Source organism: Chlorocebus sabaeus, chromosome 6 (genome assembly GCF_047675955.1).
Source record: "Chlorocebus sabaeus isolate Y175 chromosome 6, mChlSab1.0.hap1, whole genome shotgun sequence".
NCBI lineage: Eukaryota > Metazoa > Chordata > Mammalia > Primates > Cercopithecidae > Chlorocebus > Chlorocebus sabaeus.
Window position 1 is genome coordinate 50,381,585 of NC_132909.1, and position 14,345 is coordinate 50,395,929.

Here is a 14,345-nt window from a genome sequence, read left to right on the forward strand (position 1 = left end):
TTAAGCACAGTTGTATCTGTAATTGTGAAACTCTTCAATAAAACCACTGTGGTACATTCAAGGTTAGCATCAAGACTCCATGAATTCACCCAAGGTCAGATGGATGTAAGTCACTTTAACGCACTTGATGATGCCTTGATCTACTGATGCAGCAGTGATGTAGTTTTAGGAGGCAGAAATATCATTTGCATGTTCTTTTAGGCAAAACAAAGAGATTGGAGAGATGGCCCAGAGTGTTGTCAATTCTGAAGAAGACCTCGAGTGGCAGTCTGTTCTCTTTTGAGGTATTCTATCACATCAGGAGTGAAGCACTGGTAGAAGAAAGCCTTCTTATGTTCTTGGCAGGACACAGGCCAGCAAGTTTTGCTTTTGTCCTAAAGAACCTGGTGATCACTCAGTAGACGAAGCCTCACTTGTTCTCGTGAACTGGTGCATGGCCTGACAGCACCAGAATAAGGTGATCTTTCCAGGCCTCAAACCCCAGTACCTACACTCATGGAGGAAGGTACCATTGGGCATCTTCTAGAACATGCCTGATTCATGACAATACAAGATTTACTCTGGAAGGTAGTCTGTCTGTTTTCGGTTTTATGAGCTCTTCTAGGAATGCTGTTGTTTCCCTGGCATCAGCCAATGCCAATTCTCCTGTGGTCTTCAAGTTCTTGGGCTACAGTGTGTTGCATAGTTAGCCCAGCCAGAACTTACTGGCTTTAGACTCCTTCCTCTTGCTCTCCTCAGCCCCCTCATAGTGATGTTCATAGAGGCTGAGTGTTTTTTGTTTTTTGTTTTGAGATGGAGTCTCGCTCTGTCGCCCAGGCTGGAGTGCAGTGGCGCAATCTCCACTCACTGCAAGCTCAGTCGCCTCCCGGGTTCACGCCATTCTCCTGCCTCCGCCTCCCGAGTAGCTGGGAGTACTACAGGCGTCTGCCACCACGCCCGGCTAATTTTTTTGTATTTTTAGTGGAGATGGGGTTTCACTGTGTTAGCCAGGATGGTCTCAATCTCCTGGCCTAGTGATTTACCTGCCTCGGCCTCCCAAAATGCTGGGATTACAGGTGTGAGCCACCGCGCCCGGCCTCTTTTTTTTTATGAGACGGAGTGTTGCTCTGTCGCCCAGGCTGCAGTACAGTGGCGTGATCTTGGCTCACTGCAACCCCCGCCTCCTGGGTTTAAGTGATTCTCCTGCCTCAGCCTTCTGAGTAGCTGGGGTTACAGGTGCGTGCCACCACGCCCAGCTAATTTTTGTATTTTGAGTAGAGACTGGGTTTTACCATGTTGGTCAGGCTGGTCTCGAACTCCTGACCTCGTGATCCACCCGCCTTGGCCTCCCAAAGTGCTGGGATTACATGGGTGAGCCACTGCGCTTGACCTGGCTAAGTGTTTTTTCAAGTATGATGTTACCATCAGTAGGGATGTAGTTCTGTGATGTGTCCTCTAGTCACACACTTAATGCTTTCTTAGTCTTTATCCTTAGTTTATCATGAACCAGAGGGATCATTTTTGCCACTGCAGGGGCAGCTCTAGCACTTTGAGGAACTTCGGCTTCTCTCTGCTTTAGTGTGTGATTTCTTGGTTTGTTCTCACTTTATGACGAACTTTCCAAGGTGACATGCCAAAACATCTTAGGTTTGTGTTTTCTTTTTTTTATTTTTTTTGAGTCGGAGTCTTGCTGTGTTGCCCAGGCTGGCGGGATCTCGGCTCACTGCAAGCTCCACCTCCTGTGTTCATGCCATTCTCCTGCCTCAGCCTCCCGAGTAACTGGGACTACAGGCGCCCAGCCACACGCCTGGCTAAGTTTTTTGTATTTTTAGTAGAGACGGGGTTGTACCATGTTAGCCAGGATGGTCTCGATCTCCTGGCCTCGTATTCTATCCGCCTCGGCCTCCCAAAGTGCTGGGATTACAGGCGTGAGCCACCGCTCCTGGCCTGTATTTTCTTATTGAGAGATAGCACTTTTTTATTCCCTGGTAGCCTTTTAGGGATAGGTTTGACCACCTGATTCCTTCTTAGGAGCCATTTTTGAACATTTTTAAATTTTTTTATGTATGACATCTCAAGGGTCTCTGAATGAACAAAACAGTCTTCAAAAACCAAAACAGTGGCCAGATGTGGTGGCTCACGCCTGTAATCCCAGCACTTTGGGAGGCTGAGGCAGGCGGATCGCGAGGTCAGGAGTTCGAGACTAGTCTGACCAACATGGTGAAATCCCATCTCTACTAAAAATACAAAAATTAGCTGGGTGTGGTGGCGCGCACCTGTAATCCCAACTACTCAGGAGGGTGAGGCAGGGAAATCACTTAAACCTGAGAGGTGGAGGTTGCAGTGAGCTGAGATCATGCCAGTGCACTCCAGCCTGGGCAAGGAGAGAGACTGTCTCAAAAAAAAAAAAAAGCCAGAACAAAGTTGGTGAACTCACACTTCCTGATTTCAAAACTTATTACAAATCCATACTAATAAAAACAGTTTAGTACTAGTGTAATAACACAGAAATAGAAAATGCAACAATTAGAGATGATTGACTTGTAATTCTGTTCTTGGGCTGCAAGTTCAAGAAATGGATGAAAAGTGATCATGACCTGCACAAGAAATAATTTTCTGATTTTAAAAGCAGAGTCAATGTTGAAAAAGATATGTGGCTGGGCGCGGTGGCTCATGCCTGTAATCCTAGCACTCTGGGAGGCCAAGGTGGGCGGATACGAGGTCAGGAGTTTGAGACCAGCCTGGCCAACATGGTGAAACCCATCTCTACTAAAAATTCAAAAATTAGCCAGGCATGGTGGCAGGTGTCTGTAATCCCAGCTATTTGGGAGTCTGAGGCAAGAGAATCACTTGAACCGGAAGGCAGAGGTTGCAGTGAGCCGAGATCACACTATTGCACTCCAGCCTGGGCAACAAGAGCGAGACTTTGTCTCAAAAAAAAAGAAAAAAGAAAAGAAAAAAAGAAATAAGTGATATAACATGGAAATTTCCAAGTTGGATGAATGCAGCAAACCTTGGGGGCCATAATGTTATGGAATGGATGTAGAGTCAATGTTCAATTAAGGAAGGACCGTAAATTCTGATTTCACATAATATGTCTTTGCAGTGTACAGGATGATCTATTTTTTGTTATACTTGTTTTGGGTTTTGGTAGTGATTATTCAAGTGTTTATCATGTAAATGATAATATCACAATCCGGGACAATTTTCCAGTGATTTATGGATAAATTCCGTATTCATCCACCTGGCGCGGTGGCTCACGCCTGTAATCCCAGCACTTTGTAGGCCGAGGTGGGTGGGTCACCTGAGGTCAGGAGTTCGAGACCAGCCTGACCAACATGGTAAAACCCCGTCTCTACTAAAAATATAAAAATTAGCCGGGTGAGGGGCTGGGCGCGGTGGCTCAAGCCTGTAATCCCAGCACTTTGGGAGGCCGAGACGGGTGGATCACAAGGTCGGGAGATCGAGACCATCCTGGTTAACACGGTGAAACCCCATCTCTACTGAAAAATACAAAAAAAACTAGCCGGGCAAGGTGGCAGGCGCCTGTAGTCCCAGCTACTCGGGAGGCTGAGGCAGGAGAATGGCGTGGACCCGGGAGGCGGAGCTTGCAGTGAGCTGAGATCCGGCCACTGCACTCCAGCCTGGGCTACAGAGCGAGACTCCGTCCCAAAAAAAAAAAAAAAAAAAATTAGCCAGGTGTGGTGGCGCGTGCCTGTAATCCCAGCTACTTGGGAGGCTGAGGCAGGAGAATTGCTTGAACCCAGGAGGTGGAGGTTACGGTGAGCTGAGATCACACCACTGTACTCCAGCCTGGGCAACAAGAGTGAAACTCCATCTCAAAAAAAAAACAAAAACAAACAAACAAAAATCTTATTTATCCTGTATAGCTCTGGTATATTTTTGCCTTTCTGGGGTGTTTCATTTCATGTTTAATAACTCTTAGGATTGCACATCCAACAGTACTTTCTTATAATTATTGCTTTCCCATTAGTAGTCATTTAGTTAGCTCAGGTTTTTATAGTGTTATTTGTAAATATAAAACGTGTTACATTTTTATGTGTTGTAGGCCCAAGAATTCACCAACTAGTTACTATTTTACACAGTTGCTTTGTAAATCCGTAAGGAGAAGAAAGGTGAGGAAATACACATTTAGTCTGGATTTTATATTCATATAATGATCTTTAATGGTGCTCTCTATCTTTTCTTGTGGATTTTGCCATCATTTGGTTTCAGACATAAGGACTTTCTTTCATCTTGTAGGTCTGGTGTGGTAGGAACAAATTGTTTCAATATGTATGTTTTTATTCTTGAAAAAGTATTTGTTCTGTCTTTCATTTTAAATCTGAGCTTTGCTTGATGTAGGATTCGTGGTTAAGGTATGTTTCAGAGCACAGCATGATGAGAAACTGTTGTGTGACAGGCTTCCCACTGAAAGAAGGAACATAAGCTAACAAAAGCAAACATAGCCAGGCACAGTGGCTCCTGCCTGTAATCCCAGCACCTTGGAAGGCCAAAGCAAGATGAAGACTTGAGCCCAGGAATTCAAGACCAGCCTGGGCAACATAGTGACACCCTGTCTCTACCAAAAATTTTAAAATTAACTAGGCATGGTGTTTTTAACCTGTAATCCCAACTACCCAGGTGGCTAAGGCGGGAGGATTACTTGAGCCCAGGAGGTCGAGGCTATAGTGAGCCATGATTGCACCACTTTACTCTAACCTGGGCAACAGAGTGAGACCCTATCTCAAAAAATAAATAAATAAATAAGTAAATAAGTAAATAAGTACTATTTAATTCCTCTCACCATTACAGTAATCTATATAACTTATTGTCAAAAATCAATGAACAATATAGAAACTAGGATGGAAAAAAATTATTGTGATTAGAGACGATAGCCATATTTGGTTGGGAGACTAAAGACAAAACATTTAAAAGTATTAGAAAGCTGTTAAAACTTGGGAAGGAGTGAATTTCCTACTTATGGAGTAAACATGTATTGCATTTATAATAACATGTATGCTATTGGAATAAAATCACATTTCTTACAAAAATATATACATTTCTGAGGAATAGGGCTAATTTCTTTTTTTTTTTTTTTGAAGGTTTTTAAAAGATGTTTATTTTGTATACAAAGAACTATCCTAGTTTTTCATTGGGTAGATGCCTTGGATAATCCTTTGAAGGAAGGTCATTTAGTCCAACTTAATGAAGCCTATATCCTTTGCATAGTTACAGAAACACTGGTGGCACATATTGAGGCCGTATTTCTAGATCAGACCATGCTGGTTTGAACAGACGCGACAAAAGTGAGAACCGCTGGCTCCAGTACAGCTGGTGACCCATCTTGCTCTCAGGTAAAAGCCTTTCTTTTATTTTTAAAGACAGAATCTTCCTCTGTCGCCCAGGCTGGAGTGTAATTGGGGGATCACGGCTCTCTGCAACCTCCGCCTCCCAGGCTCAAGCGATCCAAGCAATTCTCCCACTTCAGCCTCCCAAGTAGCTGGAACTATAGATGTGCACCACCACGCCTGGCTAATTTTTGTTGTTTTTGGTAAAGACAGAGTTTTGCCATGTTACCAAGGCCGCTTTCCAACTCCTTAACTCAAGCAATCCACCCACCGTGGCCTCCCAAAGTGTTGGGATTACAGGCGTGAGACACTGCGTCCAGCCTACGGCTAATTTCATGTGCAGCATCTGTCTATGTTTCCTGATGAAATGATGTAAGGGTTAATTGACGTAAGTGTCACCTCCGTGGAAATATATATTTATACAACTTTGGGCCGGGCGCGGTGGCTCAAGCCTGTAATCCCAGCACTTTGGGAGGCCGAGACAGCCGGATCACGAGGTCAGGAGATCAAGACCATCCTGGCTAACGTGGTGAAACCCTGTCTCTACTAAAAATACAAAAATTAGCTGGGCATGGTGGCATGCACCTATAGTCCCAGCTACTTAGGAGGCTGAGGCAGGAGAATTGCCTGAACCCCAGAGGCAGAGGTTGCAGTGAGTCGAGATCGCGCCACTGCACTCTAGCCTGGGCGACAGAGCAAGGCTCCGTCTCTAAAAAACAATAAAGAAAGAAAACTGAGATCCAAATTCACTCATGCAAAATGTGCCAGAAAATTTGGAACATCAAGGAATTGTCATAAAATGTATAACTCTATTGTTTTTATCAGTGCCTCCGGCTTAAAGTGGATCTGGACTATGGATTCCTATATCTTACTTTCAGAAAAAAGCACATTGAGGTGAGAGAATTCTGTAAATAAGTTCTCTTGACACATAAATTCACGAGTTGACAACATAGGTAGTGTTTTTTGATGGAATCAGTTAATAAAAATTTGCCTTTTATATTTCTCTGGATGATTGCAATGATTGAAGTATATTTCATTTTTCTCTTTTTATTTCCTTTTTTCTTTTTTTTTTTTTTGAGATGGAGTCTCGCTCTTGTCACCTAGGCTGGGGTGCAATGGCACTATCTGGGCTCACTGCAACCTCCACCTCCCAGGTTCAAGCGATTCTCCTGCCTCAGCCTCCCAAGTAGCTGGGATTACAGGCGCCACCACCATGCCTGGCTAATTTTTTTGTATTTTTAGTAGAGATGGGGTTTCACCATGTTGGCCAGGCTGGTCTCGAACTCCTGACCTCAGGTGATCTGCCCACCTTGGCCTCCCAAAGTGCTGGGATTACAGGCATGAGCCACTGTCCCCGGCCTCCACATGTATGTCTTCTTTGGAAAAATGTCTATTCATGTCCTTTGACCACTTTTTAACGGTGCTGTTTGTTTTTCTCTTGTAATTTTCTTTGTTTCTTATAGATGGTAGATATTAGACCTTTGTCTGATGTATAGTTTGCAGATGTTTTCTCCCATTTTGTAGGTTGTTTACTCTGTTGATAGTTTCTTTTGCTGTGCAGAAGCTCTTAAATTTAATTAGATCCCACTTGTCTATTTTTTCTTTTGTTACAATTGCTTTTGCTGTCTTTGCCATGAAATCTTTGTCTGTTCCTGTGTACAAGATGGTATTGCCTAGGTTTTCTTCCAGGGTGTTTATAGTTTGAGGTTTTACATTTAAGTCTTTATCCATCCTGAGTTGATTTTTGTATATGGTGTAAAGAAGGGGTCCAGCTTCAGTCTTCTGCCTATGGCTAGCCAGTTAACCCAGAACCATTTATTGAATAGGGACTCTTTTCCCCATTGCTTGTTTTTGTCAGCTTTGTCGAAGATCAGGTGGTCATAGGTGTGTGACCTTATTTTTGGACTCTCTATTCTATTCTGAATTTTTTTCCCTCATGGTTATATGAGTGTTTATTTTTGTCTGGAAGCTTTTGTAAGAATTTAAATCAACACAGTAATGAACTAGTTAAATGCTGCAATTTGTAAAAATATGCAAAATCTGTACATAAACCCCTGACATCACCTTTGACCCACTGCACCCTCTTTTCACAACTATCTAGGGAAAAGTAAGTATATAATATTATTCCAAAGGCAGTTAATGTGAAAGGCTGATGAAGCATCTGACAGAAAGATAGTTGATCCTTCAGAGAGAACAGAGTCTTGTGATAATAGATTGTGAGTGTGCGTGCATGCGTGTGTCTGTAATTTTTAAAGGCATGAATATCATTTATTCATTAGTTATAATCAGACATCTTTTTTTTTTTTTTTTTTTTCCAAACATGCCCATTTGTCTTGTCAGGAAACACTACAATTTTCACAAGTTGATTCAAGATTTTGTTTGATTGAATTACACTTGATGTTTGGCTCCTTTCTTTTTAGCCATGGGTTCCTGGTTCCAGTTCATGATGCTTTTATGTCTGGTACTTTTGTTACTGGGCCAGTCCTGGAAAAATAGCTGAGAAAGCAAAACAGCTGAAATAGATAATTATTTTCTTCTCTTTTTTTTGAGAGAGAGTCTCACTCTGTTGCCTAGGCTGGAGTGCAATGGTGCGATCTCAGCTCACTGCAACCTCTGCCTTCTGGGTTCAAGCGATTCTCCTGCTTCAGCCTCCCGAGTAGCTGGGATTACAGGTGCCCGCCACTATACCCAGATAATTTTTGTATTTTTAGTACAGACAGGGTCTCACCATGTTGGCCAGGCTGATCTCGAACTCCTGACCTCATGATTCACCTGCCTCGGCCTCCCAAAGTGCTGGGATTATAGATGTGAGCCACCATGCCCGGCCGCTAATTATTTTCTCAAGTAGTAGATAAATTTTTTTTTTTCCCTAAACTGTTTATCTTTAGGTATGCTAGCTTACTAGGACTCCAGATGGCCTGGGAGCTTCAGGACCCTTTGCCAATTATCAGAGTTAGATAAGGCCTGCTCAAAACCAGAGCAAACCAGAACCAGTTGCCTTTAGATCAGGGATCCCCAACCCCTGGGCCATGGACCGGTACCAGGCTGTGGCCTGTTAGGAGCTAGGCCACACAGCAGAAGGTGAGCAGCGGGCGAGTGAGCAAAGCTTTACCTGTATTGACAGCCACTTCCCATCGCTCACATTACTACCTGAGCTCTGCCTTCTGTCAGATCAAAGGCAGCATTAGATTATCATAGGAGCATGAACCCTATTGTGAGCTGCGCACACAAGGGATCTAGGTTGCATGCACCTTATGAGAATCTGAAAGATCTGTCACTGTCTCCCATCACCCCCAGATGGGACCATCTAGTTGCAGGAAAACAAGCTCAGGGCTCCCACTGACTCTACATTATGACGAGTTGTACAATTACATCATTATATATTACAATGTAATAATAATATTTAAGTGCACAATAAATGTAATGTACTTAAATCACCCCAAAACCATCCCCACTCCAGTACACGGAGAAATTATCTTCTAAGAAACTAGTCCCTGTGCCGAAAAGGTTGGGAACTGCTGGTTTAGATCATTGACACCTTATTGTAAGACGAAAATCCTCACCCATAGAAGAAAGTCATGGCAGCTTTTTAGTTGTTGTTGTTGTTTTTTTCTTTTTTTTAGATGGAATCTAGCTTTGTCGCCAGGCTGGAGTGCAGTGACACGATCTCAGCTCACTGCAACCTCTGCCTCCTGGGTTCAAGTGATTCTCCTGCCTCAGCCTCCTGAGTAGCTGGGATTACAGGTATGTGCCACCACGCCCAGCTAATTTTTTTTTTTTTTTTTTTTTTTTTTTTAACAGAGATGGGGTTTCAATATGTTACCAAGGAAGGTCTTGATCTCCTGACCTCATGATCTGCCTACCTCGGCCTCCCAAAGTGCTGGGATTACAGGTGTGAGCCACCGCACCCGGTCCATTGTTTTGTTTTGAGATGGAGTTTCGCTCTTGCTGCCCAGGCTGGAGTGCAGTGGTGCTATCTCAGCTCACTGCAACCTCCACCTCCTAGGTTTGAGCGATTCTCCTGCCTCAGCTTCCCGAGTAGCTGGGATTACAGGCATGTGCCACCATGCCTGGCTAATTTCGTATTTTTAGTAGAGATGGGGTTTCTCCATGTTGGTCAGGCTGATCTTGAACTCCCGACCTCAGGTGATCCGCCCGCCTCGGCCTCCCAAAGTGCTGGGATTACAGGCATGAACCACCACACCTGGCCAGCCTTTGGAACATGTGTGGTATAAAGAGACATGTTTATGATTTGTGCCTGCACATCTGAAGTTCCTTTCTGCCCATATTACAAATGTCCCCATCCCGTATCTGGCTGCTTAAAATTCCCCAGCTTCCCACAGCTCTAGGAGGAGGAAGTGTCTTCGGAGCAAGAGCTGACTCTGACCCCTTCTTCTCTGGCCAGAAAATAAGTCCTGTTTTGCCTTTTTTTTGTTCCATTAGGTATTCTTTCTTTGTGACTCATACAAACTAGAGAAAGAACTCAGTTTACCAGGTACACTTGTATTTCATACAAATATGGGAAATCTTTATATTTTCAAAGTCTAATGCCTTGGCTTTTGATTGGAGCATTTAACTCATTAATATTTAAAGTCTTGAAGGAGAGAGCATTTCCACACTGCGCAGAGGACACAGAAGGGCAAGTTGAGCTCCTTCATCCCTAAATCCTTCAATACCCCTGCCCCATCACCAGGTGCTGATCCCACTTGTAACTGGCAAAGGGGTCTGGCTGCTCGCCGCTTGTGGAAAGAAGTCAAAATAATAACGAGTTGTGATAGGAGGGAGCGAGATTTCTTTATTATCTGTCCTAGCAGGGGAAGAACACAAAGCAATTCCACTGTTCAATTTGTGGAGGGAATGCAGGAGTTTTTAAAGAAAGAGTTTGGAATGCAGAAGAGGCAAGGGGGGCTAGAGGTACCAGGTGGCGTGACTTGCTCTGGTTACCCCTCTTGAATTATTGTCCCATTTGGTGAAGGGACTACTTCAAATTACTCGCAGTCAATATTGTAGTCACTCTTCAGCTGAGTGTGGTTTCCGTCTTTGAAGTATTCTTTTGTTGGAGAGAGAATTCCAGAGGTGCCTGGTCCCTATCAGGATCCAACCCCTGAAGCTTCTAAGGAAATATATGACCAAATAAGAGAGCATGGTGTGTGCTTAATAAGTATTTAGGTAAATAAATGTGCATAGGCCAGGCGTGGTGGCTCACACCTGTAATCCTAACATTTTGGGAGGCCGAGGCGGGCGGATTGCCTGAGCTCAGGAGTTCTCGACCAGCCTGGGCAACACGGTGAAACCCTGTCTCTGCTAAAATACAAAAAATATAGCCGGGCATGGCGGCGTGCACCTGTAGTCCCAGCTACTTGGGAGGCTGAGGCAGAAGTGTTTGAACCCAGGAGGCAGAGATTGCAGTGAGCCGAGATCGTGCCACTGCACTCTGTCCTGGGTGACAGAGTGAGACTCCGTCTCCAAAAAAATAAAATAAAGATAAATGTGCATAAGGCATGGCAGTATAGTATGGGAAAGGAAAGAGAGTGGAGGTTCACAGCACATTCTGAAGCTGTATTTTAGATGAGAGGTAACATCTATCCGGTTTATCTTGAAGTTATTATCTTGGAATCGGGGAAGGGAAAGAGGAAAAGGGAAAGAAGAAGACAAAAAAGGTTTAAAACGTGGTTGGAGACTCAGCAGCTAAGCTGCTGGTTACACACTCTGGCACTGAATTTCAGGAATCAGAATCTGGCTTCTAAGCTTGGGAATATGTTTAACCTCCTGAAAGGGGGTTTCCTGCTGAACTGTGGCTATCAACTAATTCAGGTTGTTTTTTTTCCCCTTCCTCTGATTCCTTTATAGAAAATTGCTGCCATATAATTCCAGATTTTCCATGCATTTAACAATTTTATTTCATTGTTGATGTGTTTTTATTTTCTGGTCTGAGAATGAGTAGATTGAGAGATAAGGTGGGAGAAAGGCTTGACCATGGAGCCAGCAGCCTCATCCTAAATTCCTGATCCCTGGAGGACACCAAGCCTTCCCTCCTGCTTCAGTGTGGTTTGTGTGGTCTGGGCTCCCCTACTGCTCAGAGGCTAGGGGATGGCTCCACTGGGCAGTGAGTCTCGAATTCCCAGCACACACTTGAGGGTCCCCGTTCAGGAAGAAGGAGCAGGAAGAGCGCATTGAGTACAGGCAGGAAATTCCGCTTAAATGCAAATATCCCGTGGGAGGGGTCAGGTCACAGCGAAGGGCGGAAGCCCATCCTATCAACGGCTGCGTCTGGAACCGCTTCATCCGGCTCCATTCAGCTGTGTAAGATCGCTTCTTCTGTCAATCAGTTCCCTGGGGAGGAGGGGGGGCGGAACTTGGAGCTCTACCCAATCAGTGTTGGGGTCGAGTTCGTGGGACCTGCCAATCAGGCGCGCTGCCGGGAGGAGGGTGGAGCTTTCTCCATCCCTCTGAGCTCCTGCTCCCGGCTCTGTAGCTCAGAGAAGCCCTGGCAGTTCAGTGGCAGGCTCTGTCACACTGAGTCGTATGCTGGCAGCGGGGAGCCTTGGGGAGAACCCGGGACACTGCGGAAGCCGGGAAATGGTGAGTGTGCGGGGCCGGCATCCTGAGGCAGGGCGAAAGGTTGGTTGGAACCGGTCAAAACCGGCTGTGGCGGGACTCGGGGGTCCCCGTGGCGACTGCGGGATCTGCGGACCCGAGTTCCCCTGGCACAGCCTGCCCTTGTTCCCCTCGGCCGCGGGGTTGGGGGTGGGGGCTGGGCCGGCAGCCGGGACCCCGGGCGTACTGTCCCGTTTCTGCGCGACGACTACGGCTCCTGGCTCCGGCGCCCTCTCTGGGGCAGCTCCGCGCCCGCAGCCCTGTGTCTCCCCGGATTGTGCGGCTGTAACTGGCACAGGTTCGCGGTCCGAGTCACTGCACCGAGACTCCAAGGATTGCAGCAGAAACAGTTTAATAGAGGGGTGGGGAGAAGACCCCAGATCCGCCTCCGTGAGAGATTTGGGGATGGGGGAGTTTAGGGGTCTGGACAGGGGCGGCTGAGGTGTGGGGTCGCTGGGTGGTGGGGAAGTGACGGGCGAATCCTGGGATGGGAGGTGAAGAAACCTCATTCTCCCGCTGAGTGGGTTCCCTCGTGGGGTTTTCAGCCTGCTTGGCGCCAGCCTTTCCGCTGGAATTCAAGATCTGAGAAAGAACTTGGGCGAATCGAGCAGCTCTCCAAGATCTTATCCCCAGGCACAGTGGGGAAGCAGGCGGTCAGCGTCTTCTGTGACCTGACTCTCAGGGAGGCGGCCTCCAGAGGCAGTGGGGCTGAGGGTGCCTGGTTAGTATCTAACTGCATTCAGAATCCAGATTCTTCCGTGGGGTTTGTGCATGGGAGGAGCTGTGGTCTACGGGGTCCCCAGTCCCTTCTTTTCTTCCCAGAGTGACTGATTCCTCTTTGAGTTTTTCAGAGATGAGGGTAGCAGGGTCTCAAATCCACTACTCTATTTCCTCATTAACTCCTCCTAGAGGTGGTAGTAACTCCCTTAGTTTACAGAGCCTTACCCAGGCTAACTTTCCCTCCTCAACTCACAGCAACATCATGAACTCTTCCCTCCTCCCCACCCGTGCTAAATTTCAGAGTCCCAGTGTTTTAATTTTCATTTTGTTTTCAGAGAGCAATGTCTGGCATTTTTTTTTTTTTTTAGACGGAGTCTTGCTCTGTTGCCCAGGCTGGAGTGCAGTGGCGCGATCTTGGCTCACTGCAAGCTCCGCCTCCCGGGTTCACGCCATTCTCCTGCCTCAGCCTCCCAAGTAGCTGGGACTACAGGCGCACGCCACCATGCCCGGCTAATTTTTTGTATTTTTAGTAGAGACTAGGTTTCACCATGTTGGCCAGGCTTATCTTGAACTCATTACCTCAGGTGATCCGTCCGCCTCAGCCTCCCAAAGTGCTGGGATTACAGGCGTGACTACCTCGCCCGGCCGGCTTCTTAAAAGATTTGTGTTCCTGAACATTTCACATGTGAGAAAGCAGAGAATAACCTGACATTTATTTTGTTTGTAAACAACAAACAAAAAACCTTTGTGCCTCTCCTTCTTTTCTTTCCCCTGGGTTCGGATACCTTCCCAACATCGAGAGTCCCCTTTGGAAACTTTACGGAGTGATGTGTTCTCAGCCCACTCTCTGTCTTTTCCTGGTTCTGTTTCAGAACTACCTGGGGTTGACCCAAGAGACACACAGCTGCCCTGTCTCTGGGAAGGTCTAGTGAATATCAGCCCCTGGGTCATTTCTCCCAGTGAGCAGCCTGAGGGGGTGGGGCCTCACAGAGAACAGCTGGATGCCTGGGTGGGATGGGAGGAATCTTCTGGTATATCATTTCTATAAAAAGCTAACCCTTGGGACAATCACCTTTTCCCTTCCCAACCCCAGTTTCCATTCCCTGGGGACACAGGGTGGTCAGCCAATTGAATGATCGTATTTGGGGTAGAAGACAGAAATGTTCTTCCTTCCTGACTCTCAGACTAATGAAGAGAGAAAACAATATGTAAGCACTGGAGAACCCACTCATTCCGGTTGTGCAAGAACTTCCTATTCATGTCATGTGTGCATGAGCCTGAAAAGCACACAGTGCAGTATCTCATGGGGTGGTGGCGGGTGATCACTTTACTGAGCAGATGGGGGTGACTAATGTCCCAGGAGCTAGGATGACCTTACCTGACACCTGAGTTAGACTTGTTTGTGTTCCAGTCAGCACTGCTCCTCTCTGAGGTTGTCACATTGAAAAGAGGTATTCACTCTTTTTAGCTTCAATATTTTATTAACTATAAGATGCATCCTGTCATTACAGATTGATAGAGAAAATAAAGTATTTCCACAGAGGCCAGAAATAGTTGGATTTCAGAAAACAGGTTATATGTGTAGTCATCAGTTCCTTGTTTTTTTTTTTTTTTGAGATGGAGCCTCTCACTGTCTCCCATCTCGGCTCACTGCAATGTCTGCCTTCTGGGTTCAAACAATCCTCCCACCTCAGCCTC

The 14,345-nt window shown here is 45.9% G+C and overlaps 1 protein-coding gene across 5 annotated transcripts in view; it reads left to right on the forward strand.

Moving 5' to 3' along the window:
• LOC103233971 (uncharacterized) overlaps positions 1 to 14,345 on the forward strand; it is a 36,467-nt gene that overhangs the window by 6,348 nt on the left and 15,774 nt on the right. For 2 of the 5 annotated variants that reach the window (XM_073016899.1, XM_073016900.1), the window contains exon 2: positions 8,954 to 9,074. The exons of 1 other annotated variant lie outside the window; for it this stretch is intronic. Coding sequence is in view for 1 of the 4 variants with exons in the window: in XM_007995384.3 (XP_007993575.2) it covers positions 11,856 to 11,912 (57 nt within the window). In the remaining 3 variants the exon portion in view is untranslated. Of the gene's footprint in view, positions 1 to 8,953; positions 9,075 to 11,391; positions 11,913 to 14,345 lie in introns of those variants that run through there. 2 more of the 5 variants (XM_037992296.2, XM_007995384.3) reach the window with 2 other exon arrangements.